The sequence below is a fragment of the Berghia stephanieae genome, chromosome 10, assembly GCF_034508935.2.
Source record: "Berghia stephanieae isolate SIO BIC M18660-M18661 chromosome 10, UCSD_Bste_1.3, whole genome shotgun sequence".
NCBI classification, from domain to species: domain Eukaryota; kingdom Metazoa; phylum Mollusca; class Gastropoda; order Nudibranchia; family Aeolidiidae; genus Berghia; species Berghia stephanieae.
The window spans coordinates 16,243,288-16,270,787 of record NC_088369.1 but is presented as its reverse complement, the minus strand read 5'-3'; the positions used below and the strand labels follow the sequence as shown (position 1 = coordinate 16,270,787).

At 35.7% G+C, this 27,500-nt stretch overlaps 2 protein-coding genes across 2 annotated transcripts in view; both read right to left on the bottom strand.

Annotated features, from left to right (window-relative positions):
* Positions 1 to 24,487, bottom strand: part of LOC144980731 (uncharacterized) — a 28,887-nt gene extending 4,400 nt beyond the window's left edge. The window contains exons 1-11 of the mRNA XM_078928454.1: positions 24,364 to 24,487; positions 20,351 to 20,595; positions 18,670 to 18,822; positions 17,228 to 17,319; positions 13,979 to 14,029; positions 12,623 to 12,763; positions 9,734 to 9,882; positions 6,537 to 6,641; positions 5,804 to 5,945; positions 1,724 to 1,830; positions 318 to 439 (exon numbers count right to left, since the gene is read on the bottom strand). Of these exons, the coding sequence (XP_078784580.1) occupies positions 318 to 439; positions 1,724 to 1,830; positions 5,804 to 5,945; positions 6,537 to 6,641; positions 9,734 to 9,882; positions 12,623 to 12,763; positions 13,979 to 14,029; positions 17,228 to 17,319; positions 18,670 to 18,822; positions 20,351 to 20,584 (1,296 nt within the window). The 5' untranslated portion in view covers positions 20,585 to 20,595; positions 24,364 to 24,487. The remainder of the gene's footprint in view (positions 1 to 317; positions 440 to 1,723; positions 1,831 to 5,803; positions 5,946 to 6,536; positions 6,642 to 9,733; positions 9,883 to 12,622; positions 12,764 to 13,978; positions 14,030 to 17,227; positions 17,320 to 18,669; positions 18,823 to 20,350; positions 20,596 to 24,363) is intronic.
* Positions 24,488 to 25,439: 952 nt separating this feature from the next.
* Positions 25,440 to 27,500, bottom strand: part of LOC144980724 (sodium-coupled monocarboxylate transporter 1-like) — a 45,038-nt gene continuing 42,977 nt past the window's right edge. The window contains exon 19 of the mRNA XM_078928443.1: positions 25,440 to 27,284. Coding sequence (XP_078784569.1) covers positions 26,859 to 27,284 — 426 coding nt within the window. The 3' untranslated portion in view covers positions 25,440 to 26,858. The remainder of the gene's footprint in view (positions 27,285 to 27,500) is intronic.

Here is a 27,500-nt window from a genome sequence, read left to right as displayed (position 1 = left end):
TACGACAAATACTACTATTACTACTACTACTACTATTACTACTACTACAACACTACTACTAGTACTACTAATACTACTACTACTACTACTACTACTACTACTACTACTACTTCTACTACTACTACTATTACTACTATTATTATTAGATCAGTAAAGGGTTATAATTAACTATGGCTTTAACCAAAATAGATAGATAGATAAATAGATAGATAGATAGATAGATAGATAGATAGATAGATAGATAGATAGATAGAAAATCAGTTTCATTGTCGAAAGGTTAAAACCTACAAGTGACAAAAAGGGTTAATAATTTTCACCTTTCCCTTCTTGCCTTTCTTCCCTTTTTTCTTGACGCCGCCACTGCCCAGTTTGACGATAGAGTTGAATGTGTCAGGAGTCATCTGGTGACTTGTACGAACTTTGACCCCACCAAGTTTGACTGGAATTGAAAGAAGGGTGTTTTATAAGTGGTGGGGACTCCCTCTCTCTCTCTCTCTCTCTTTATCTCATTCTATCTCTCTCTCGTCCTCGTTCTCTATATCTCTCTCCCCTCCCCCCCTCTCTCTCTCTCTCTCTCTCGTTCTCTATATCTCTCTCTCTCTCTCCCTCTCTCTCTCTCTCTCTCTCTCTCTCTCGCTCTCTCTCTCGTTCTCTATCTCTTTTTCTTTCCCTTCTCTCCCTCCCTGCCTCTTCCTACCCTACCCACCTGTCTATCTGTAGTATTCCAGTCTTTCCTAGAAATAATTTACAAAGACAAATTTGCCCATAGAAATGAATAATGGGATTGCCAAAATTTCATAAACAATTTGAGCTTTTATATAGTGTAATATCCACTCGGGGGGCGAAATGGCAGCGTGGTTAAGGCATTGCACTATGATCCAGAAGGTCCTGGTTCGAGTCCCGCTTCAGACACTTGTTTTTTTTCCTTGGGCAAGATTATTAACCCCCAATTCGCTCACTTGGACAACATGGGTGATTCCTGTTGACATCAGACATCTTGTTTGATAAAATTATCTATATTCCTTCATGGAATGCCTAGGCGACAGTATCTCATGGTGTCGTGGCAGAAGGGCGTAATTTTTAAAAATATACCTACTGTGTTCAAAGCACTTCATAAGCGGTCCCTAGCTAACAGCAACACTTAACACATACAAGAAGACTTGAAGCCTGTTCATCTATAGTACATTTCTTTTTTAGACAAAGACATCAACAGCCAAGTACTCACTTTACACCTGAGTACAGTGAGAGAATGTGAATAAAGTGCGGCTATGTGGTCTAGTGGTATGACACTCGCTTTTGGATCGGAAGGACCTGAGTTCGAGCCTCGCGCTCGGCGCATAGTTGAGTCCTTGGAAAAGGCTCTTTACTCACATTCTCTCACTGTACTCAGGTGTAAAATGAGTACCTGGTCGTTAACAGCGTTGTCTTTGTCCGAAAAATTGTAATATCGCCTAACAGGCGTCATGTCCCGTCCTACATGTTAAATGTTGCTGTTGACCAGGGAGCTCTTGTAAAGCGCTTTGAGCACATTTAGTGGATATTGCACTATATAAAGCTCAATTAAAAATTTTTTTTTTAAAGGGCCTTCTCCAAGGACTCAACAATGCACTGCCCATAGCAGGACTCGAACACAATAAACATACATATGAATACTGTTGGGAGACCACGTTAGAATAGCAATAACCAGAAACTGTGATGAAGTCACCACAAAACTTCCACTTACTTTCCTTTCTGTGCTCCAGGCCTTCCTGGATCTCCCGGCCCCCCAATTCGCCGATCAAATTGTCGTCCAAGTCCAGCTCCTCTAAGCATTTGGAATTCATAAGCAGTCTGGAGAGGTACCAAAAAAAATATAAAAATATAAAGACTGAGGGGCACATGTCGGAATTTTGGAAAAGCCTTGAACGATTTGAACTTGAACCTGTAGAAATAAATGCGTGGTAAATTTGTACGGCTATGTGGTCTAGTGGTATGACACTCGTTTTCGGATCGGAAGGTCCTAGGTTCGAGCCTCGTGCTCGGTGCATAGTTGAGTCCTTGGAAAAGGCTCTTTACTCACATTCTCTCACCGTACTCAGGTGTAAAATGAGTACCTGGTCGTTAACAGCGTTGTCTTTGTCCGAAAAATTGTAGTATCGCCTAACAGGTGTCATGTCCCGTCCTACATGTTAAATGTTGCTGTTGACCAGGGACCCCTTGTAAAGCGCTTTGAGCACATTTAGTGGATATTGCGCTATATAAAGCTCAAATTTTAAAATTTTAAATTTGTCTCTATATATTATACAAATGTTCATTGCAACATCCATAATTTAATGAATTGAAGGGAAGCAAATAGTATTATCTGTATTATTGGGTTATCTTGGTCTTTTCTCGAAATAGCCAATAAATAAAAAGGTGCCTGAGACTGAATAAAGAGAATTCTATTTATTTATTTATTTATCATTTGCCAAACACATTCTGTAACCAGTTGAATAGTAGTAGTTGTAGTAGTAGTAGTAGTTGTAGTAGTTAGTAGTAGTAGTAGTAGTAGTAGTAGTAGTAGTAGTAGTAGTAGTAGTAGGAGGAGGAGGAGGAGGAGGAGGAGGAGAAGGAGGAGGAGGAGTAGTAGTAGTAGTAGTAAGCCTTGCAGTCTGAATGACGCTTGGTGTAAATTATGTGATTCAGTCATAGTCGATGAGTATAGCTGCTCTATCCATCCGTGTTGTTAATTGTTTCCATTGGTCACGGTCCTGGGCCAGAGTTTTGAGGCTGTCAAGATCTTGTTGTGACTTAAGTACAGAGGACACAGCAGTTTTTCTTAGTTATTCAGGGATTAACCAGTTGAATATGTTGATGTTATTTTAGTTTCTTAGAAAAACGTTATGAGTACACCACAGGGTAAATACTTGGATTCTACATTCTGTTGATGCAAACATTATTGAAAAATGAACATAATAAAGTCAAAAGAAAATGAACAAATATTAAAGACGTTTGTCTCAAATCCATTCATTGGTGACAACAAAACCATTCATTGGCGACAACAAAACCATTCATTGGTGACAACAAAACCATTCATTGGCGACAACAAAACCATTCATTGGCGACAACAAAACCATTCATTGGCAACAACAAAACCATTCATTGATGTCAACAAAACCATTCATTGCTGACAAAAAAAAACCCATTAATTGGTGACAACAAAACCATTCATTGGCGACAACAAAACCATTCATTGGCGACAACAAAACCATTCATTGGCGACAACAAAACCATTCATTGGCGACAACAAAACCATTCATTGGCGACAACAAAATCATTCATTGATGACAACAAAACCATTCATTGGCGACAACAAAACCATTCATTGGCGACAACAAAACCATTCATTGGCGACAACAAAACCATTCATTGGTGACAACAAAACCATTCATTGGCGACAACAAAACCATTCATTGGCGACAACAAAACCATTCATTGGCGACAACAAAACCATTCATTGGCGACAACAAAACCATTCATTGGTGACAACAAAACCATTCATTGGCGACAACAAAACCATTCATTGGTGACAACAAAACCATTCATTGGCAACAACAAAACCATTCATTGGTGACAACAAAACCATTCATTGGCAACAACAAAACCATTCATTGGCGACAACAAAACCATTCATTGGCAACAACAAAACCATTCATTGATGTCAACAAAACCATTCATTGCTGACAAAAAAAAAAACCCATTAATTGGTGACAACAAAACCATTCATTGGCGACAACAAAACCATTCATTGGCGACAACAAAACCATTCATTGGCGACAACAAAACCATTCATTGGCGACAACAAAAACATTCAATGGTGACAACAAAACCATTCATTGGCGACAACAAAACCATTCATTGGCGACAACAAAACCATTCATTGGCGACAACAAAACCATTCATTGGCGACAACAACACCATTCATTGGCGACAACAAAACCATTCATTGGCGACAACAAAACCATTCATTGGTGACAACAAAACCATTCATTGGCGACAACAAAACCATTCATTGATGACAACAAAACCATTCATTGGCGACAACAAAACCATTCATTGGCGACAACAAAACCATTCATTGGTGACAACAAAACCATTCATTGGCGACAACAAAACCATTCATTGGTGACAACAAAACCATTCATTGGCAACAACAAAACCATTCATTGGCGACAACAAAACCATTCATTGGCAACAACAAAACCATTCATTGATGTCAACAAAACCATTCATTGCTGACAAAAAAAAAACCCATTAATTGGTGACAACAAAACCATTCATTGGCGACAACAAAACCATTCATTGGCGACAACAAAACCATTCATTGGCGACAACAAAACCATTCATTGGCGACAACAAAACCATTCATTGGCGACAACAAAATCATTCATTGATGACAACAAAACCATTCATTGGCGACAACAAAACCATTCATTGGCGACAACAAAACCATTCATTGGCGACAACAAAACCATTCATTGGTGACAACAAAACCATTCATTGGCGACAACAAAACCATTCATTGGCGACAACAAAACCATTCATTGGCGACAACAAAACCATTCATTGGCGACAACAAAACCATTCATTGGTGACAACAAAACCATTCATTGGCGACAACAAAACCATTCATTGCTGACAACAAAACCATTCATTGGCAACAACAAAACCATTCATTGGTGACAACAAAACCATTCATTGGCGACAACAAAACCATTCATTGGCAACAACAAAACCATTCATTGATGTCAACAAAACCATTCATTGCTGACAAAAAAAAACCCATTAATTGGTGACAACAAAACCATTCATTGGCGACAACAAAACCATTCATTGGCGACAACAAAACCATTCATTGGCGACAACAAAACCATTCATTGGCGACAACAAAACCATTCATTGGCGACAACAAAAACATTCAATGGTGACAACAAAACCATTCATTGGCGACAACAAAACCATTCATTGGCGACAACAAAACCATTCATTGGCGACAACAAAACCATTCATTGGCGACAACAACACCATTCATTGGCGACAACAAAACCATTCATTGGCGACAACAAAACCATTCATTGGTGACAACAAAACCATTCATTGGCGACAACAAAACCATTCATTGATGACAACAAAACCATTCATTTGCGACAACAAAACCATTCATTGATGACAACAAAACCATTCATTGGCGACAACAAAACCATTCATTGATGACAACAAAAACAATAGGGAACAAAAGTGTGATGTCAAATATACTGGTTCCTATCTCCATGGAAGTGTAAAACCAATCCTGTGAGGTCTGGATCTACATACATTGTACAATTGATTCTTCTGGTTTCAAAATGATGGCATCTTATTTCCCAGCCTGATTCAATGCTGGTTGTCAAGAAAGATCATCCATCCTCAACCTTTTGCTTCGCCCCATAATCCTAATACTCTACCGATACATTCTATACTAAAATAGTTATGCCATTTTATGATTCAATATATGGAGGACTAATTATATACTTCCAAAACTACTTGGAAAAGACTCTTAACTCACATTCTCTCACCGTACTCAGGTGTAAAATGAGTACCTGGCCGTTAAAGCATTGTCTCTGTCAGAAAAAAAAAGTAATATCACCTCGCAGGCGTCATGTTTCATTCTACGTGTTACATATTACTGTTGGTCAGGGATCTTTGATAAGCGCTTTTAGCACGTTTAGTGGATATTGTGCTACTATATAAAAGCTCAAGTTTAGTAAAACATTGAATAGTTCAAAAGCTTAAACTATATAAAACATACTTTTTGAAAAGCCTCATACAAATAATGGGGGCAAAGCTGCCTCCATCCCCCAAGCCGTCAATTCCATTGTCTGCCAGATGAAGCTTGTAAATCCAGGGCCCGATTGGGGGAGGGCCCTCGGGCTCTTTCTTCTTCTTCTTTCCTGAAACAATTAAAAAAAAAATAATTTATTAACAAAAAGTGATAGTGTGAATGTACAACTAAAAGCACCTTACAGATGAATGATTGTGGTGTACTGTATGACATAAAACTTGGTTCTAAATGAATGGCCCACTGGTACTGGTGGACTAAATGAAGCATTGATGATAAACACATGCATCACAATGAATAATATTGGAATAAAACCCAAATGATTAAAGGAACAACCCCCCCCCCCCCCCCCCCAAGATATATGAAAAATTATAAATCGACCAAAAAAAAAAAAAAAAAAAAAAAAAATCACATAAAAGTCTTAAAAGAAAAAAAAAAGAAAAATAGATGAGAAAAATTAAAATTTAAAAAAATAAAAAAATGCTTAAAATAATGACATAAAGAGAAATTACACTAAGGTGAGATGGTTCATTGTAGATCAAAGTTATGGTTTACACTCGGGCAAACCTGAAAACCTGTGAATAAAATTTCTTAAAAACCAATAGAAATAAATAAATAAATAAATTAATTTAAAAAAAACGTAACAAAGAATCAACATCTAATTCAACATATCATCATAACAGGTTGATTGTAACAGTACTACCTTTCTTCTTTTTCTTTTTCTTTTTCCCACTGCCAGGCGGTGATTTACCTCCCTTCTCGCTGCCACTGTAGTCACCACCACTGGTGTCAAATCGACTCAGCTTATCTGGTAAATAATAACGTGAAAGTTCAATGAAAATGTCAAATAAAACAAGAACAGTGTCTGAATCGGAGTTACTTTCCAAAATAAATAAATAAATGATAAATTGAGCTTTTATATAGCGCAATATCCACTAAATGTGCTCAAAGCGCTTTACAAGGGGTCCCTGGTCAACAGCAACATTTAGCATGTAGGACGGGACATGACGCCATTAACGACCAGGTACTCATTTTACACCTGAGTACGGTGAGAGAATGTGATTAAAGGGCCTTTTCCAAGGACTCAACTATGCACCGAGCGCGAGGCTCGAACCCAGGACCTTCCGATCCGAAAGCGAGTGTCATACCACTAGACCACATAGCTGCACAATGTTGAGTATTTTCTACCAAACGGCGCAATGATAAAAACTGACAGAAATAGAACTGGTCAAATATATCAGATTGACTATCTGTTTATCTCAATTGTGACCCATCATCTCAAAACGGTATTATGTCGGAACGAACCATATTCTTAAAAGCCGAATTTAATGCTAAACTGGGCAAAAATATAAATTGTTGGCATTAGCACCCTAAAATATGGTATCTGCTCTCCTCAATAAAACATACAAACTCAACACAAGTCTGATATTTCTGGCCACAAATTCTATTTTCAACATCTTAACCAACCCGACATAATACCGTTTTGAGCCGAAGGGTCACAATTGTGACCTGGGGGCCAAAACTGATTGTTAGAATAAATAAATCCTGTTATTATCAAAGGGAAATAACCATAATATTATCTGATGGGTCTATAATATATTTGTTGTTGATGTCCCTTTGATTACAAAAATAAATAAATGTTTCCCCCGAAGAACAAGATGGCAAATCTTGATTGTTGTCTCCCCTGTTTCATCAAACCTACAATCAATTATAAAATAAACAAACAAAACCAACTCATTATTCCTGTCAAAGAGAGGCGAGTGCCATCCTACAGATCATGGAAACACTGGTGTAAGTGTAATGCTGGATTCAAACAGTCTCTGAAAATTGTGCGGCTATGTGGTCTAGTGGTATGACATTCGCTTTCGGATTGACAATTCAAATTTTGACAGCTGTCCTGAAAATGGCAAGAATAGAACATGAAATATCACCATTGAGGGAAAGAGTTTAAAAAAGCTTGGAACATGAAATATCACCATAGAGGGAAAGAGTTAAAACAACATGGAACGTGAAATATCACCATTGAGGGAAAGAGTTAAAACAACATGGAACGTGAAATATCACCATTGAGGGAAAGAGTTTAAAAAAGCATAGAACGTGAAATATCACCATTGAGGGAAAGAGTTAAAACAGCAGGGAATGTGAAATATCACCGAAGAGTTAAAACAGCATGGAACGTGAAATATCACCGTTGAGGGAAAGAGTTAAAACAGCATGGAACGTGAAATATCACCATTGAGGGAAAGAGTTAAAACAGCAGGGAACGTGAAATATCACCATTGAGGGAAAAGAGTTAAAACAGCATGGACCATGAAATATCGCCATTGAGTGAAAGAGTTAAAACAGTATGGAATGTGAAATATCACCATTGAGTTGAGGGAAAGAGTTAAAAAATGCATGGAACGTGAAAATCACCATTGAGTGAAAGAGTTAAAACAGCAAGGAACGTGAAATATCACCATTGAGGGAAAGAGTTTAAAAAAGCATGGAATGTGAAATATCACCATTGAGTTGAGGGAAAGAGTTAAAACAGCTTGGAACGTGAAATATCACCACTGAGTGAAAGAGTTAAAACAGCATGGAAAGTGAAATATCACCATTGAGGGACAGAGTTAAAACAGCATGGAAATATCACCATTGAGGGAAAAGAGTCAAAACAGCATGGAACATGAAATATCACAATTGAGGGAGAGAGTTAAAACAGCATGGAACGTGAAATATCACCATTGAGTTGAGGGAAAAAGTTAAAAAATGCATGGAGCGTGAAATATCACCATTGAGGGAAAGAGTTAAAACAGCATGGAACGTGAAATATCACCATTGAGGGAAAGAGTTAAAACAGCAAGGAACGTGAAATATCACCATTGAGGGAAAGAGTTAAAACAGCATGGAACGTGAAATATCACCATTGAGGGAAAAGAGTTAAAACAGCATGGAACGTGAAATATCACCATTGAGTTGAGGGAAAGAGTTAAAACAGCATGGAACGTGAAATATCACCATTGAGTTGAGGGAAAGAGTTAAAACAGTATGGAACGTGAAATATCATCATTGAGGGAAAGAGTTAAAACAGCATGGAAATATCACCATTGAGGGAAAAGAGTTAAAACAGCATGGAACGTGAAATATCACCATTGAGGGAAAGAGTTTAAAAAAGCATAGAACGTGAAATATCACCATTGAGGGAAAGAGTTAAAAAAGCATGAAGCGTGAAATATCACCATTGAGTTGAGGGAAAGAGTTAAAACAGCATGGAACGTGAAATATCACCATTGAGGGAAAGAGTTTAAAACAGCAGGGAACATGAAATATCACCATTGAGGGAAAGAGTTAAAACAGCATGGGTGAAATATCACCATTGAGGGAAAGAGTCTAAAATAGTATGGAACGTGAAATATCACCATTGAGTTGAGGGAAAAAGTTAAAACAGCATGGAAATATCACCATTGAGGGAAAAGAGTTAAAACAGCATGGAACGTGAAATATCACCATTGAGGGAAAGAGTTAAAACAGCATGGACCATGAAATATCACCGTTGAGGGAAATAGTTAAAAAAGCATGAAGCGTGAAATATCACCATTGAGTTGAGGGAAAGAGTTAAAACAGCATGGAACGTGAAATATCACCATTGAGGGAAAGAGTTTAAAACAGCAGGGAACATGAAATATCACCATTGAGGGAAAGAGTTAAAACAGCATGGGTGAAATATCACCATTGAGGGAAAGAGTCTAAAATAGTATGGAACGTGAAATATCACCATTGAGTTGAGGGAAAGAGTTAAAAAATACATGGAACGTGAAATATCACCATTGAGGGAAAGAGTTAAAACAATGTCTCACAGTTCAACTGTGGGCAAAACGTTGAGGTCTTTGTTCTCCAGGCATCAGTCAGGTGACCTACCTTGTTCTGCCTTCAAAGCCTCTTCCTCTGCTTTGAGCCTTGCCTCCTCCTCCCTCTGATAGGCCTCTGTTTCTGATTGGTCCACGCACAGCTTGATGAGTTCCATCGTCCCCTCACACTGCAACTCATTTCCATCCAAAAAGAGTTCCCTTAAAAAGAAATAATCACGAATATTAAAAATGAGATTTTAATATAGCGCAATATCCACTAAACCTGCTAGGAGCGCTTTACAAGGGGTCCCTGGTCAACAGCAACACATAACATGTGGAACGAGACATGATACCTGTTAGGCGATATTACAATTTTTCCGGACAGAGACAACGTTGTTAACGGCCAGGTACTCATTTTACACCTGAGTACAGTGAAAGAATGTGAGTAAAGAGCCTTCTCCAAGGACTCAACTATGCGCAGAGAGAGGCTCGAACCCAGGACCTTCCGATCCAAAAGCGAGTGTCATACCACTAGACCACATAGCCGCACTAATATTATGGCACGTTGTCAAAGATAAATCTATAAATCAAAGCCACAACTACAAACTGATTTAGATCTTTAGTGGCTAAAAAAGGGAAGAAAGTGTGACAATGTTACAATGCTTAGCAGACAGCTTGATCCTTTTAGGTCTTACTGAAAGTACTTTGCAATAGAGTAGCATCCTATCTGAAAGGTAGCATGCAATTGCCATTGTCCGCTATAGAATCCAGGATAAACTCCGGCTCCATGTGACTGATGTCTCTGAAGGTCTATATGAAGACTGGACAGATCATAATTCTAATTATTTGATGTCTTAAATAAGCATAGCAAATTTCCGTCCTATGGTTTTTGTTATCAAATATTCAATTGCTTTCTCCCCTTTGGATGAGATGCTAGTCTATAGCTAAGTATTTTCTGCTAGATCTAACAACCCCAGTTACAGTACATTTCTGCTGGGTGGTCACGGCGGAGATCAGAAAAAAAAAAAAAATCTTGACTTCCCCCAGGATCAATCTCAGTCTCAGAGAAGCAAGACCTCTACCAACTGAGCTATTGACTCCACTTCCATTTCTGATAAGATGAGCAAAATGTGTGTCATATGACTTCAATGGATGAAGGCCGCACATCTTCAAGGTGTCAAGTCACAAGTGCGAATCTTTGTATCTCTTAGCTAAAATGAAACACGCAGCAAGTGACACATTTGTAATCGCCATCGTAAGGAATGCCCTCTGAATAAATGACTCATTTTTCATAGTTATTAATCTATTTCCAAATGTCTTACCTGATAGCTGTTGTTTATTAATCTATTTACACATGTTTACCTGATAGCTGTTGTTTATTAATCTATTTACAAATGTGTTACCTTATAGCTGTTGTTTATTAATATATTTACAGATGTGTTACCTTATAGCTGTTGTTTATTAATCTTTTTACAAATGTATTACCTGATAGCTGTTGTTTATTAATCTATTTACAAATGTATTACCTGATAGCTGTTGTTTATTAATCTATTTACAAATGTGTTACTTTATAGCTGTTGTTTATTACTCTATTTACAAATGTGTTACCTTATAGCTTGTTGTTTATTAATCTATTTACAAATGTGTTACTTTATAGCTGTTGTTTATTACTCTATTTACAAATGTGTTACCTTATTGCTTGTTGTTTATTAATCTATTTATAAATGTGTTACCTTATAGCTGTTGTTTATTAATCTATTTACAAATGTGTTACCTTATAGCTGTTGTTTATTAATCTATTTATAAATGTGTTACCTTATAGCTGTTGTTTATTAATCTATTTACAAATGTTTTACTTTATAGCTGTTGTTTATTACTCTATTTACAAATGTGTTACCTTATAGCTTGTTGTTTATTAATCTATTTACAGATGTGATACCTGATAGCTGTTGTTTATTAATCTATTTATAAATGTGTTACCTTATAGCTGTTGTTTATTAATCTATTTACAAATGTGTTACCTTATAGCTGTTGTTTACTAATCTATTTATAAATGTGTTACCTTATAGCTGTTGTTTATTAATCTATTTATAAATGTGTTCCCTTATAGCTGTTGTTTATTAATCTATTTATAAATGTGTTACCTTATAGCTGTTGTTTATTAATCTATTTATAAATGTGTTACCTTATAGCTGTTGTTTATTAATCTATTTATAAATGTGTTACCTTATAGCTGTTGTTTATTAATCTATTTATAAATGTGTTACCTTATAGCTGTTGTTTATTAATCTATTTATAAATGTGTTACCTGATAGCTGTTGTTTATTAATCTATTTACAGATGTGTTACCTGATAGCTGTTTTTTATTAATCTATTTACAAATGTGTTATCTTAGTTGTTTATTAATCTATTTATAAATGTGTTACTTTATAGCTGTTGTTTATTAATCTATTTACAGATGTGTTACCTGATAGCTGTTGTTTATTACTCTATTTACAAATGTGTTACCTTATAGCTTGTTGTTTATTAATCTATTTACAGGTGTGATACCTGATAGCTGTTGTTTATTAATCTATTTACAAATGTGTTACCTTATAGCTGTTGTTTATTAATCTATTTACAAATGTGTTACCTTATAGCTGTTGTTTACTAATCTATTTATAAATGTGTTACCTTATAGCTGTTGTTTATTAATCTATTTACAAATGCGTTACCTTATAGCTGTTGTTTACTAATCTATTTATAAATGTGTTACCTTATAGCTGTTGTTTATTAATCTATTTACAAATGTGTTACCTTATAGCTGTTGTTTACTAATCTATTTATAAATGTGTTACCTTATAACTGTTGTTTATTAATCTATTTACACATGTTTACCCGATAGCTGTTGTTTATTAATCTATTTACAAATGTGTTACCTTATAGCTGTTGTTTATTAATCTATTTATAAATGTGTTACCTTATAGCTGTTGTTGACACGATGTGTCCGAGGTGTTTCCCACTCTCCACTCCAAGGTCACAGTAACACAGGCTTACAGACAACATGGAAACGTTTCTTTCCAGGCCTTTACATAGAATCTTACAGCCTTCGTCACCAAACCTGATGTGATGAATAATAATAATAATGATGATGATGATGATGATAATGATGATAATACTAATAATGGCATAATAATAATATTATAATATGAATAATAATGATCATAATAATAATAATAATAATAATAATAATAATAATAATAATAATAATAATAATAATAATAATAAATAATAATAATAATAATAATAATGATGATGATGATGATAATAACAATAATAATAATAATAATAATAATAATAATAATAATAATAATAATAATAATAATAGTAATAATAATAATAACAATAATAATAATAATAATATATAATAATAATAGTAATAATAATAATAATAATAATAATAATAATAATAATAATAATAATAATAATAATAATAATATATAATAATAATAATAAAAATAGTAATATTAAGAATAATAATAATAATAATAATAATAAATAATAATAATAATAATAATAATATATAATAATAATAATAATAATAATAATAATAATAATAATAGTAATAATAATAATAATACTCATTATAACAATAACAACAACAACACTTTATTAAACACCTAAACCGAATTTCATCGCCAGGAGCTGTGTGTGCGTGAGTGTGTGTGTGAGTGTGTGTGTGTGTGTGTGTGTGTGTGTGTTAAGATAAATAAATAAATAAACAAATAAAAAAATAAATATATAAACAACGATAATATAAATGTGTGTTTTGAAACAATTTTATGTTTTAAAAAATGAGATTTAATATTGAACAATATCAAATAAATTTGCTCAAAGTGCATTACAAGACATCCTAAGTCAACAGCAACATATAACAAGTTGAACAAGACTTGACGTCTATTTGGTCCGATTACATTTTCATTTTACAAGAAGAACTCATTTTACAACTGGTTGATGTAAAAAATATAAAGAGTGTAGAGCCGAAGGGGAAAAAAAATTGCACTATCGCCTAACAGGCGTCATGGCTCGTTCTATATGTTACGTGTTTCATTTGGCCAGGGACTCTCTGTAAAGCATTTCGAGCACGTTTAGGATATTCTAAATTTTTAAAGCTCAAGATTTTGGGGTTCTTTTTTATCCAAGGCTTGAATTTTCATCCCCCAAAGCAGGACTCAAACTTGGGATTTCCATGTCACAATCTTTAGACTACGACCAGGACACAATCACCTGAACCACCCCATGCACAAGATTGCCAAAGTATGAGATACAAACTCACTCATTGTAATCCAGGACTAGAGTCGTCATCAGGTCACAAAAGTCAAATGATCTGAAAAAGGAAAATTAAAGGTAGTTATATATGTAGAGCAGGCACTTATGTTGGTAACAACAAGAGATGAAGTGAGTAGAAAAGTGCCAGAAGATAATAGAGAATAAAAATTACCAACATAAGTGCCTGCTCCACTCACTTTTCTGAATTAAAAATTCACCCCATATACCGGAGCATACTCAATGTCTCAATCGTTTCTGTGTTATATGTTTGTGTTGAGAATATTGGCTATTAAGCTTAACTGCTGGCCAGGTAACTTTGCGATGGTTGTGTGTTGAACCCGCGGTTTCCAAAAGTCGGAGAGAGAGAGAGAGAGAGAGAGAGAGAGAGAGAGAGAGAGAGAGAGAGAGAGAGAGAGAGAGAGAGCTCTAGTAATGAATGACCTGAGTTTGATACAAATCTTTTGGGATTCGTGGATAGCTCATACGGTAGAGTCACGCTCTCACCGGCCAGGCGGAGTTGTCGTACCAATAAGGTCGCAGGTTCAAACCCCACCACCGCCGCGACAAATTTTTATTCTCTATTGTCTTCTGGCACTTTTCTACTCACTTCATCTCTTGTTATATATGTATATTCACATAATATATATATAAAATGGAGTCACTCACATTTATATATAGCCGAAACACATGTTTCTGTGCTTTTTATCCACTTCTTCAGTCAGCGGCATACTTTTCCGTAGAATGATTTTATAAGTATGCCGCTGACTGAAGAAGTGGATAAAGACCACAGAAACATATGTTTCAGCTATATATAAATGTGAGGGACTCCATTTTATTTTACATTAGCTCTAACCAACGTTATCGAGCACTCTCGTACCTACAAGTACCCACCAACACTCATATATATATATATATATATATATATATATATATATATATATATATATATATATATATATATATATATATATATAATATATAAATGATTAAAACCAACTCACTTTTCGAATTTTCACTCTGAATTTTGAATCTATTGAGAACTGTCAAAACTACAAGACTTCGGTCAATAATAAATATATATTTATATTTATAGAATATTTCAAGTATAATTATAATCAACTTCTACAATATTTTTTTCGAGCTTTCTCTTTCATCAGGAAGTCTTATTGATGAGAGCGAATGCTCGAAACAATATTGTAGAAGTTGATCATAATTATACTTGAAATATTCTATAAATAGCTCCATTTATTATAAAGTTGAGCACTATTATTTCATGGTTTTTGTTTTTATAATTATATATATATATCAAATATACATGTTACAACAACGAGAAGTCAACTAGACATCTTTGCCTTGACTACAGATCTGACAGAGTGGATGAAAACAGTGCCAGACAAAGCAAGAATGAAAAATACAAGAAAACAAAAACATCCCAAAAAATCAGACTCAATTAATTGAGGATTGAACCTAAGACCTCCTGATTACGGATCAGACATGCTACTATTACACCACTGAGATTTAATGCCTATATTCATCACTGTTTCAAATCTTTATCTTGAACCAGTGCCTGCTCCCTAACTGTGTCACATCGCCTAGGACATTCATCATTAAATACTAACGAAAGAGTGAAAATGGAGAGGCTTCGTATGGGAAAAAAACAGACAATGGACGTTTCGGGTACAAATCCTTTGTCAGCACAACAATACACAAATTAACGTGGAAAACAAATAAAATAAAATGCAAAGATACAAGTTCTTTTGAATTTTATTTTATTTGTTTTCCACATTAATTTGTGTATTGTTGTGCTGACAAAGGGTTTGTACCCGAAACGTCCATTGTCTGTTTTATTTCCATACGAAGCCTCTCCATTTTCACTCTTTCGTTAGTATTTTCACAATCACCAGCTTCAGGCAGCCCCTACCGTTTTCTACTCATCATTAAATACTACTAATGATATATGATGATATAAGTAAATAATCACACAATTTATTTCAGACACCTAAACAGAGCATTTTGAATCATATTGGTAACTTTATTGAATGGGGCTGAGTTGTAAAGACATTGAAGAGTGACCTGGAAGGTCCTGGATTCCAACCCAAGCTTCAGTAACTTTCATTTTTTTCCTTGGGCAAGATTATTAACCCCCAATTTGCTCACTTTGGATTATAAGGTTATTTGGTTTAGTGGTATGGCACTTGCATTTGGATTGGAAAGTCTTGGGTTCCAACCTTGCTCAGCACATAGTTTTGTCCTTGGTAAAGGCTTTTTACTCACATTCTCTCACTGTACTAATGTGTAAAATGAGTACCTGGCTGTTAAAAGCTTTGTCTCTGTCGGAAAAAAATGGTAATATCACCTGACAGGCATTATGTCTCGTTCTACATGTTACGTGCCGCTGTTGGTCAAGGCCCCTTTGTAAAGTGCTTTGAGCACGTTTAGTGGATATCGCGCTATGTAAAAGCTCAAGTCGAGTTGACTTCAGATGTTAGTTAGAAAAATTAACCATATCCGTTCATGAATTGAGCTTTTGAGCTTTTTTTATATAGCGCAATATCCACTAAATGTGCTCAAAGCGCTTTACAAGGGGTCTCTGGTCAACAGCAACATATAACATGTAGCATGAGACATGACGTCTATTAGGCGATATGACAATTTTTCGGACAAAGACAATGCTGTTAACAGCCAGGTACTCAGTTTACACCTGAGTACGGTGAGAGAATGTGAGTAAAGAGTCTTTTCCAAGGACTCAACTATGCTCCGAGAGAGGCTCGTACCCAGGACCTTCCGATCCGAAAGCGAGTGTCATACCACAGCTATGTTAGCTGCACATGAATGAACAGGTGACCAAATCTAATGATGCCTGAGGAGGGGAAGGGGGAGGGGGAGGGGGAGGGGAGTAATTTTAAAAGAAAACTTTTGCGGCTATGTGGTCTAGTGGTATGACACTCGCTTTCGGATCGGAAGGTCCTGGGTTCGAGCCTCGCACTCGGCGCATAGTTGAGCCCTTGGAAAAGGCTCTTTACTCACATTCTCTCACCGTACTCAGGTGTAAAATGAGTACCTGGCCGTTAACAGCGTTGTCTTTGTCCAAAAAATTGTAATATTGCCTAACAGGCGTCATATTCCGTCCTACATGTTAAATGTTGCTGTTGACCAGGGACCCCCTGTAAAGTGCTTTGAGCACATTTAGTGGATATTGCGCTATATAAAAGCTCAATTTAAAAAAAAAAAAAATTTTTTCTTTATTCCTCGGTACCTGACAAGTCTTGGAATGGTGACGGCATCCAGCAGACAATCCATCAACTCCAAAAGACGGATTGGATAAAATGGTTTTTCAAGGAATAAAGCCTGGAGTAGAAGAGAAAAAAAAATGAAGGACAGATAATATTGGCTCAAAAACAAAAAAAATGAAAAAATGGAATAACAGCCTCAATTTAATTCACAAAAAGATAAACACACAACGATAATGTTGATTGTATGGATTTCCCATTTGTCAACTACAAAAAAAAACTTTACCTTTTTTATAGCACAATATTGACTTAATGAGCTCAAAGCGCATTACAAGGGGTCCCTAGCTAACAGCAACACTTAACAAGTAGGATGAGACATGATGTCTGTTAGGCCATATTACAATATTTTTCTAGAAACAACGCTGTCAACAGGTACTCATTTTACACCCGAGTACGGAGAGAGAGAATATGAGTAAAGAGTCTTTTCCAAGGATTCAACTATGCAACGCTCAAACAAAACATGATGACGAAAAGATTGTCAACAATTTTTTGCTACTCTATTGATAGAAAGATAGTCTATATCACAAAGTACTTTCTACAAGATCTAACAAACGCAACTACCCAAGATTGCTAGTGCTAGGTGGACAGAGGGGTCAAAAGAAAAATCTTGACCGCACTTGGGTTAGATACCGGCTCCTTTGCTTGACTGATATTGGGACCCCTAAGATAGATAAGTGTCTTTAGAGTCCGAAGGTAAAAATGATAATAAATGCTGACCATCCGTCTTTTTCAGTGTTTGAATTTGTGTGGATAAAATTATGGTGTGGCTCTGCCGTACGGTCTTTGCTTCGTACCCAGAAGGTACTGAGTTCGATTACCCTATGCTACATTGTGTGGCCTTGAGCAATTCACCTTGCCCTAGCTCAATTTGTGGTGCTGCACTACAGCTGACGCCTGGGTTATTCCAGTCTTCCCGTGGAATAGACTCTAGAGACAAATTTCCCTTATGTGATGAATAACGGGAATTATTATTATTATTATATATTATTATTATTATTATATTATTATTATTATTATTATTATTATTATTATTATTATTATTATATTATATTTATTATTATTATTACTATTATTATTATCATTATTATTATTATTATTATTGTATTATTATTATTATTATTATTATTATTATTATTATTATTTATTATTATTATTATTATTATTATTATTATTATTATTATTATTATTATTTCTATTGTCCATCATAATGACTAGAAATTGAGACCCAATTTGATATTCCTGGTCATCAATTCAAGTTCCAGAACTTTGTACATCCCGACATATCACCATTTTTAGACAGAGGGTCACAAATATGTTAGAAGAGTTTAGCATTGGTTTTGAGAGTACGATTCATCATCTTTTTCTTCTTTTTTTTTTTTTGTCAAACACTTCAAGCATACACACTTACCAGCTGTGCTACATTCTCCAAGGACATGGGATAATCCCAGACGTGTAAATCTCTGATGTGTTTGTAGCGTTCATTGCGTAATGACACGATCAAGGGGTCAAAGAGCACGGGAAGGTCACCTTCTTTTTCTACTGGGACAGGCTCTAATATGAACTGAAATGAAACAGGAAATATTTGTACAGACATAATATTACATCTTGTCAGCAAAAGGCTTGTCACGTGATAATCATGTGAAAAGCAGAAATTTAAAGTCTGTTGTATTCCAATTAATGGATCATGGTAAAGAGTCAGCCTTCATGAAATAAGGATTGACATTTTTTTTAAAATAACAAAAGACAATTCAGTACTGAAGCCCCTTTTTAGGTCCTCAGTAATTTGTATGATAATTTTTTTTTCAAGGTAAAAATGTGCCAACTTCATAACTTCAATGCTCAAACGTGATATTTGTCAACAAACATCAAAATCGTCTTGGAGAATTTCTAAATTTCTAGATTTCCTTATTGAAACTACGTCGTCTAGTGGTATGGCACTCACTTTCAGATCGGAAGGTCCAGGGTTCGCGCATAGTTGAGTCCTTGGAAAAGGCTCTTTACTAATGTTCTCTCACCATACTCAGGTGTAAAATGAGTACTTGGCTGTTGACAGCGTTGTCTCTGTCGGAAAAAAATTGTAATTACGCCTGACAGGCGTCATGTCTTGTTCTATATGTTATGCGTTGCTGTTAGCCAGGGACCCTTTGTTTGTTTGTTTGTTGCTTTAGGTCTCTTCCAACACAATTGAGGTTATATGAGAGACCGCTGAAACAAAAAAACAAGCAATCTAACAAAAATAGTACAAATGTAAATTAAAATCATAACCTAAAGATATCATAAGCTAAATTATAAATAACCAAGAACAAACAGGCAGAAGATTTACAGAAAAAAAATATCCCCTGTCAAAAATACAATCACAAACCAAAGAAGCAGGATAGGCTAGTAAAGAGAAGAAGAAACGACATCACTATCGGATCGTACACCCATGCGAACATCATAGGTATATGATTCAAGGGTGATGCTCCCATCCAACCACCCGCAGGGACCCTTTGTAAAGCGCTTTGAGCACGTTTAGTGGATATCACGCTAAAAGCTCAATTTTTATTTTTTATTGTGAACATCTTCCTTCTTTTGGGAAAAAATAACTTAAATTGGTAGAAAAAAAAAGGTGTTTGGGGAAAAATGAGTAGATTAGATGAAAATTTCTAATGGAAAATAGAGAGGTCTTAACTCTTTCAGCACCATTGGCCGCACTGTGCAGCCAGAGCAGAATCTGTTCTACTGGCCAATGGCCGCACATTGCGGCCAGTCTTGAAAGGCAAAAATAATGATGTAATCCAATCCTACTTTCTACAAAAGTACTATAAATTGAAGAAATGGTATCATTTCTTTCATCAGATCTATGTAACATTCAATTGGCCCTCGGGGGGTATTTTAATTGAGATTTTTCGCCAAATTCGAATGTCGCTTTGTCTTAGCTTGTCATTCTCATGCTGTCTCAATCAGGTGTCAGCCATTTTGTGACGGAAATGCGAATATAACTTCAGCGCTCAAAAAGTCAAATAATTCTAAATCTTCAAACAATAGAAAGAACGATATCAAAACAAAACAAAACAAAATAGAAAAACAACTGAAAAGGGGATTCAAACCTTAGTGACCACCTTGTCATCCTCTGCTGCAGCCTTCAACAACCTACGAATACCTGGACACATTTGGGAGTTGGTTTGAGCACAATACCGCTCGTAAGTCTTCAGCAACTTTTTCGTTTCTCCGTTCTCCCCACCCCCATCCCCCTTCTTCTTTCCCTTGGCACTTCCCTTCCCCTTCCCCTTCCCCTTCCCTGCCTTTCCCCCTTTGCCTTTTCCTTTTTTCTTGGGAGGCATAATGGAATTGTCTGGAAAAAAAAGGAAAAAGGTTAAAAAAATCTTCATAATAGTCTTCAACAGTCATGACGTCACTTCCTTCCTAATGACGCATGGTAACTTAGTAACACTGGCTCTAAACTATCGGAACAATGGCGGATGCCCGTGTGAAATATTTCTCCCGGCGAGCATAAAAGCGTATCCAGAGGAAAAAAAAACATAAATTTGATCATGTTTTGACTTTTACACATTCTGATCACAAGGCATATGAAAAGTTCTAGCCAGCATGAAGAATAAAAAATAATGATTTTCTTTGTTCAGAACCAAGATGGCCGCAGTTGCCGGGCGACGTGACATGAGACTACTAAAACGAATAGGAGTAAATGTAACCAATGTACACGTATTTGCAGGTCTGACAACCGAATGCAATTATGGGCCTGATTTAACATTGTTGTAATAGACGGTTTGAGAGTATTTCAATTTTAATAATAAGCCCTTAACGATTTGGGTTATCAGACCTGCAAATATGCATACATTGATTGTAACCCATTGGCATCAAAACAGTTTTATGTAAAAAAGACTCCGATAATTATTTTGGAATCTAAAGATTAACTTATAAAATTAAACTTAAAATCAATGTCTTCACGCAGGAAATTGTATTTAAATTTTTTTTTAAATTGACTTTCCAAACTTTGATCATTTTGACTTTAAACTTAACTTTGTGGTCTGGTGGTATAACACTCGCCTTTGAATCCAAAGGTCCCGGGTTAGAGTCCTGCTTTGAGCAGCGCATTGTTGAGTCCTTGGAGGACTCTTTACTCACCATACTCAGGTGCAAAATGAGTACCTAGTTGTTAACAGTGTTGTCTATCTTGGAAAAATTGTATTATCGCCAAACAGGCATCATGTCTCATTCTACATGTTACCTGTTGCTGTTGGTCAGGGACCCTTTGTAAAGTGCTTTGAGTATGTTTAGAGGATATTGTGCTTTATAAAAGCTCATTAAAAAAAAATTATCAGCAAATGAGATTACAACATCTTCCCAAATGCTCAATTTCTCTTAGAACACACACAGAAACCAATTTCATGTTGACTACTATGACGTGGAAAGACTCAAAAACCTCTACTGAGTGGACAGAGGGTGTAGCAACTGAAAATGCATTTCTAAAAAAATACTTATTCCCAATGCGCACTCGCAAGCTCGTGCAGCGGTTGGGATCACATTCGGAAAATTCCAAAAGGCAAGAGTGTAAGAATCATATAATATACGCCTCAGGAAATAATGCATCATCTACTGTCCTACATCATAAGTGTTGCTTTTGGCCAGAGACCCCTTGTAAAGTGATTTGAGCATGTTTAGTGGATATTACTCTATATAACAGCTCATTTAAAAAAAATTATCAGCAAATGAGATTACAACATCTTCACAAGAGAACAGACTATTCATAATATTTATTTTGTTTATAGTTGAAGCGATATTGTATTTTTTTCTTCTATACTTTGATACAGTTTTGTAGCCACACAGAGATGATTGAGCGTCTTAATGCACATTTTTACTTATATAGGGTGGGGGGAGGAGGCTGGGAGAGGTCATCATCCCCTAAGTGTTTCACAATACCCTTTAAATTAAAATGAATAGTAATACTTCATTGCAACTAAATACACTACTTGTGTACACAATACAGGACAACAACAATGGCCACAGTAGCAGAATTTAATTTACTGATTCAGTTCCCGAATGATATCTGGCACTTTCAGAAAAAAGTGGTCCCTGACAACCGACACAATTCCTTTTAAAAAAAAAAAGAAAATATCTAGCGGGGAAACTTTTTTTTAAAATGTTGTTAATAAAGACCAACTGAAAGGTTGGGTAATCTAAAGTTTCGCAAGTTTTAAAGGATCCCAACTGTTATCACTTTGACACCAATCAAATTTTAAAAGCCCCCCCCCCCCCTCTCTCTCTCTCTCTCTCTCTCTCTCTCTCGCCCTCACTCACGAACCGATATAACTTTAAAAAAAAAAAATCCCCGCTCCCTATTTCTTCCTTGGCCCCGGCTGTAATAAACTACATAACCAATGTGGCAACCTGCTTGCAAGAGAATATTACTCCTCTTGGTAAAGGACTTCATCTTTCCGAACGTGCCTGAAAGTTTTGAATGCATTTTATTATTGTTAGTTCTTCATTCAAATTCAACCTAATTATGATAGTTACAGCAGGTGTTGGCGGATTTTTATGCCACGCCATGCGTGATTTTATCTTTACGGACTGACTATTTTCACCGTACGGTGAAAATAGTGTTTTAGTCTATTTTCACCGTACGGTGAAAATAGCCTGACAGACTATTTTCACCGTATATATTAGTCAATCAGAAGCCAGGATACTAACTGTGACGTATGTGCCTCTGCATCCAGACCAATAGAATTCGACCCAACATCATTTCTTCCTGCGTGCAGACCAGTTAAAAAAAAAGAAAAAGTTTGCCGAGAACAAGGGAGGCCTCCCGAAAGCTCCTCATTATAGCATTTCTTTCAATTTGTATTTTTCACTTTGGACCTTTTGTCAGACGTTTATTTATTCAATTTGTCATCATATAGAACAAACCTTGATAGATTTGTGAAAGTTAAAAATTTCCTAACTTGACCATTGTTTTGATTCTCGGCCGCCATTTTGATTTGTGAGGTATTGAAAGGCAGTGCAAAGCAGCCCTAGGGTTGTTTTTTTTTTTCCTTTTTTTTTTTCCCTATTAGGGGTAGTTAAAGGTACTAGGTTGTATTTTTTCTTAGGAGCGAATATTTGGCATGATGAGCTTTTGGAAGGCCTCCCAAAGCTATAATAATACAGGCGGGATGGCGGATTCAGAATTGGTTACAGTTACCGATGAAGCTTTACAATTTTGTGGCGGCGATAGGGTCTCGAACCCGCGACCTTTCTGGTACAACAAAAACACCTGGCCGGGGAGGGCGTGGCTCTACTGTATAAGTATGAGCTATTCACGACTCGAGAAATTGTGATTTGAATCTCTATGTGTCTATCTTGAGCCGCTACCCCCGACTTCTTGAGGTCATGGGTTCAACACAGACAAACGCCGCGAAGTTTGTTACCTACCAAGATACCATTATCACCGTACGGTGAAAATAGTGTGTCAGGCTATTTTCACCGTACGATGAAAATCGTCCACCAAGATATTACCGTACGGTGAAAATAAGTCTCCCACACTATTATCACCGTACATTGAATATAGTCTGCCACACCGTTATAGTTATAGTGAATATAGTCTCCCACACTATTATCACCGTACACTGAGTATATAGCCTTCCACACCATTTTCACCGTACGGTGAAAATCGTCCACCAAAATATTACGGTACGATGAACAAAGTCTCCCACACTATTATCACCGTACACTGAAAATCGTCCACCATAATATTACGGGACGGTGAAAAAAGTCTCCCACACTATTATCACCGTACGGTGAAAATCGTCCACCATAATATTACGGGACAGTGAAAAAAGTCTCCCACACTATTATCACCGTACACTGAAAATCGTCCACCATAATATTACGGGACGGTGAAAAAATTCTCCCACACTATCATCATCGTACGGTGAAAATCGTTCACCAAGCTATTACCGTACGGTGAAAATAGCCTCCTACACACGGTCAGGCTATTATCACCGTACGGTGAAAATAGCGGCTTCCTTATCTTTATAATATAAAGTAGAGGGGCCATAGAGTTTAAGAAAAATAATGCTGGGCGTATGCATACATCTGACAAGTAAAAGGACAAAATCAAACACACCAGGGCTCCTCAGGCGAGAGGTAATTTATCCTTTATAACCTCTACATGTCACCCAAACTATTGATGGTGAAAAGAATGAATGTCCGCCATGTTGTTTATGTTGTTGCCAACTACTTGTCGTTTTTAACGTTCTTTGAGAAAAGAGCTCGGAACGAGTTGGTGATATTATTTTATCGCTGTTTTTATAGTCTAAAGAAAATATAAAAAAGTAAAAAACACACACCAAAAGAATAAATAAAATAAATAAATAAATAAAATAAAATAAAAATAAAATGCTCCGTATTTATCAGCATTCACATATTTGCAGGTCTGATAAACCAGATTATTATGGGGTCATTATTGTAATAGAAATACTCTCAAACCAACGCAAAATACGTTCCATTACTGTCTAACATTCGTCAGATTAATATTATTGATTAATATCCAATTAAAAAAAAAAAAAAACGAAAAGAAAAGAAAAGAAAATAAAAAAAGGAAAGAGGAAAATAAATGAAGAGAAAAAAAGAAAGAAAAGAATTAGAAAAAAAAAATAATTTGATGAAAACGTTTTTAATTGATATTTTGTTTATTGTTGTTATGTAAATGATGATGACAGTTATGATAATATTGGGTGCCAATTTTTGACACTTTGCTTGAACCTCTTTAGTTGTTTTACAAGTATAAAAAGAAGACTCTTGTTAAGAAACACAACTGTATGGTAAACAATAAAACATAAAAAAAAAAAATACTTATAATAAAAAAAACAAAAAACAAAACAAAAAAGACAAAAACAAAACAACAAAAACAAACACAACAAAAAACAAAAAAACAACAAAAACAAACAAAAAAAAAAACAAAAACAACAAAAAAACAACAAAAAAACCCCCACAAAAACAAAAAAAAAAACAAAACAAAAAACAAACAAACAACCAACAACAACCCACCAAAAAAAACAAAACAAAACAACAACAAACAAACAATAACAAAAAAAAAACAAAAAAAACCACAAGAAAAAACCCCAACAAAACAAAGAGAAAAAACCCAAAGCCAAACAGATACGCGCATTAGAAAAAAAAATAAGCTTAAAGCATAAAAACACTTGATAAATAAGATTTTATTCAAATAATTTATTCACAACAATTTGCAATTGATTAAATAAATGTTAATAAATAGATGTATCTACATTTTAATCTCATTCCAAATTATAAGCAACAACAAAACACACACAACGTAACACACACATAACGTTACTATCACACACAACATTACAAACAATTCAACGTTACAGACATATACAATGTTACTCACACACGCAACGTTACAAACACATACGTTACAGACACACACAACGTTACAAACACACAAACCGTTACAAACACATACAATGTTACACACACAACGTTACACACATACAACGTTACACACACACACACACATAACGTTACTATCACACACAACATTACAAACAATTCAACGTTACAGACATATACAATGTTACTCACACACGCAACGTTACAAACACATACAATGTTACACACACAACGTTACACACATACAACGTTACACACACACACACACACATAACGTTACTATCACACACAACATTACAAACAATTCAACGTTACAGACATATACAATGTTACTCACACACGCAACGTTACAATTACATTATACAACGTTACAGACACATACAACGTTACAAACACACAAACCGTTACAAACACATACAATGTTACACACACACACATACACACACACACACACACACACAAAACGTTACAAACACTCCTCGAAAACTGACATGTTGAGAAAATTATAGCAAAATAGCTTTCCGTGTTTCACACTTTTCTTACTAGCTAACTGTACCCTTTTCGATTGTATTTTTCGTGCCTTTATAGTCTATTTCGAGAAGTTAGACCAATAATATTATTTCTAAGATAATAAAATATTGTTTTCCACCAAATTCTCAAAATTAATTTTTTGAAGGATTTTCCTGATAATTAATTTGACACAAGCCGTCTCGCAAGAAAACAAATGATTCTATTTTTTAAAGCTAGTGATTACAACTCACAATTAATTTTTTCCTCGTGATCTTTGTCTTCTTTTATGACGATTTATATTTGGGTTAGTGCGTAGCCGTAGTTAACATATAGCCTGACACTAGAACCCAAAAGTACTTATAGTATGACGTCATTTTTAAAAGTTTTGTGCAGCGTCTAGTGAGTTGTCGTTAGTAGAGCTCAAGGAAACAAGTGATTCCATTGGTTGAACTATTGAATACAACTCTCGATTTCTTTTCTGTTGCGGCCAAAGACTTGTTTGTTAAGGTCATTTTTTTAGTCAGTGTCAGGCTATATAAAAAATAACGATGGCTACGGTTAGTGTCAGGTTACGAGTTAACTAAGGCCACGGTGTACGCTAGTATAACATTTCTATTTTGAGCTATTTAGACATCTCGACATAACGCCTTTTAGACTTACTCGTCATCCACATTTGGAAGAAATTCCATCAAATCTTCATTCTTTTTTCGTTGATTTATTTATCTCTGGGATCTCATTTACATAATAAACATTTTTATCGGTATCATCGTTCTTATCATCCACGCCTTCATCACCACCATCATTATCATCACCATCACCATCACCGTTACTTTCGTGTAAAACTATTCCATTGCTATTTCGAAAATTATTTTTGTGTTTTTCATCAGTGACCAGAATGGCTGAGGGAATAACGTTGCCATTACTATTGGTGGCATCGTTATTGTAGTTGTTTATATTTTGTTCCTTCCCAGCAAGTACATTTCCGCTTGGGGTGTGTGTCTGTTCAGACTCGATGAGAAAAGATCTGCGGTCACCATCGTCTTTCGTGTCTTCCTCGGGGGGCAAGATGGTCATCTCTTTTTGAATGACGTCACCCCTTAGGGCTGGATCGGGGAATTTCATCTGAAAAACAGATTGCAGTAGTAGTACATAGTAGTAGTAGTAGTAGTAGTAGTAGTAGTAGTAGTAGTAGTAGTAGTAGTAGTAGTAGTAGTAGTAGTAGTAGTAGTAGTAGTAGTAGTAGTAGTAGTAGTAGTAGTAGTAGTAGTAGTAGTAGTAGTAGTAGGGGCAGAAGCAGACCAGCAGGAGGAGGAGGAAGAGAAGGAGGAGGAGGAAGAG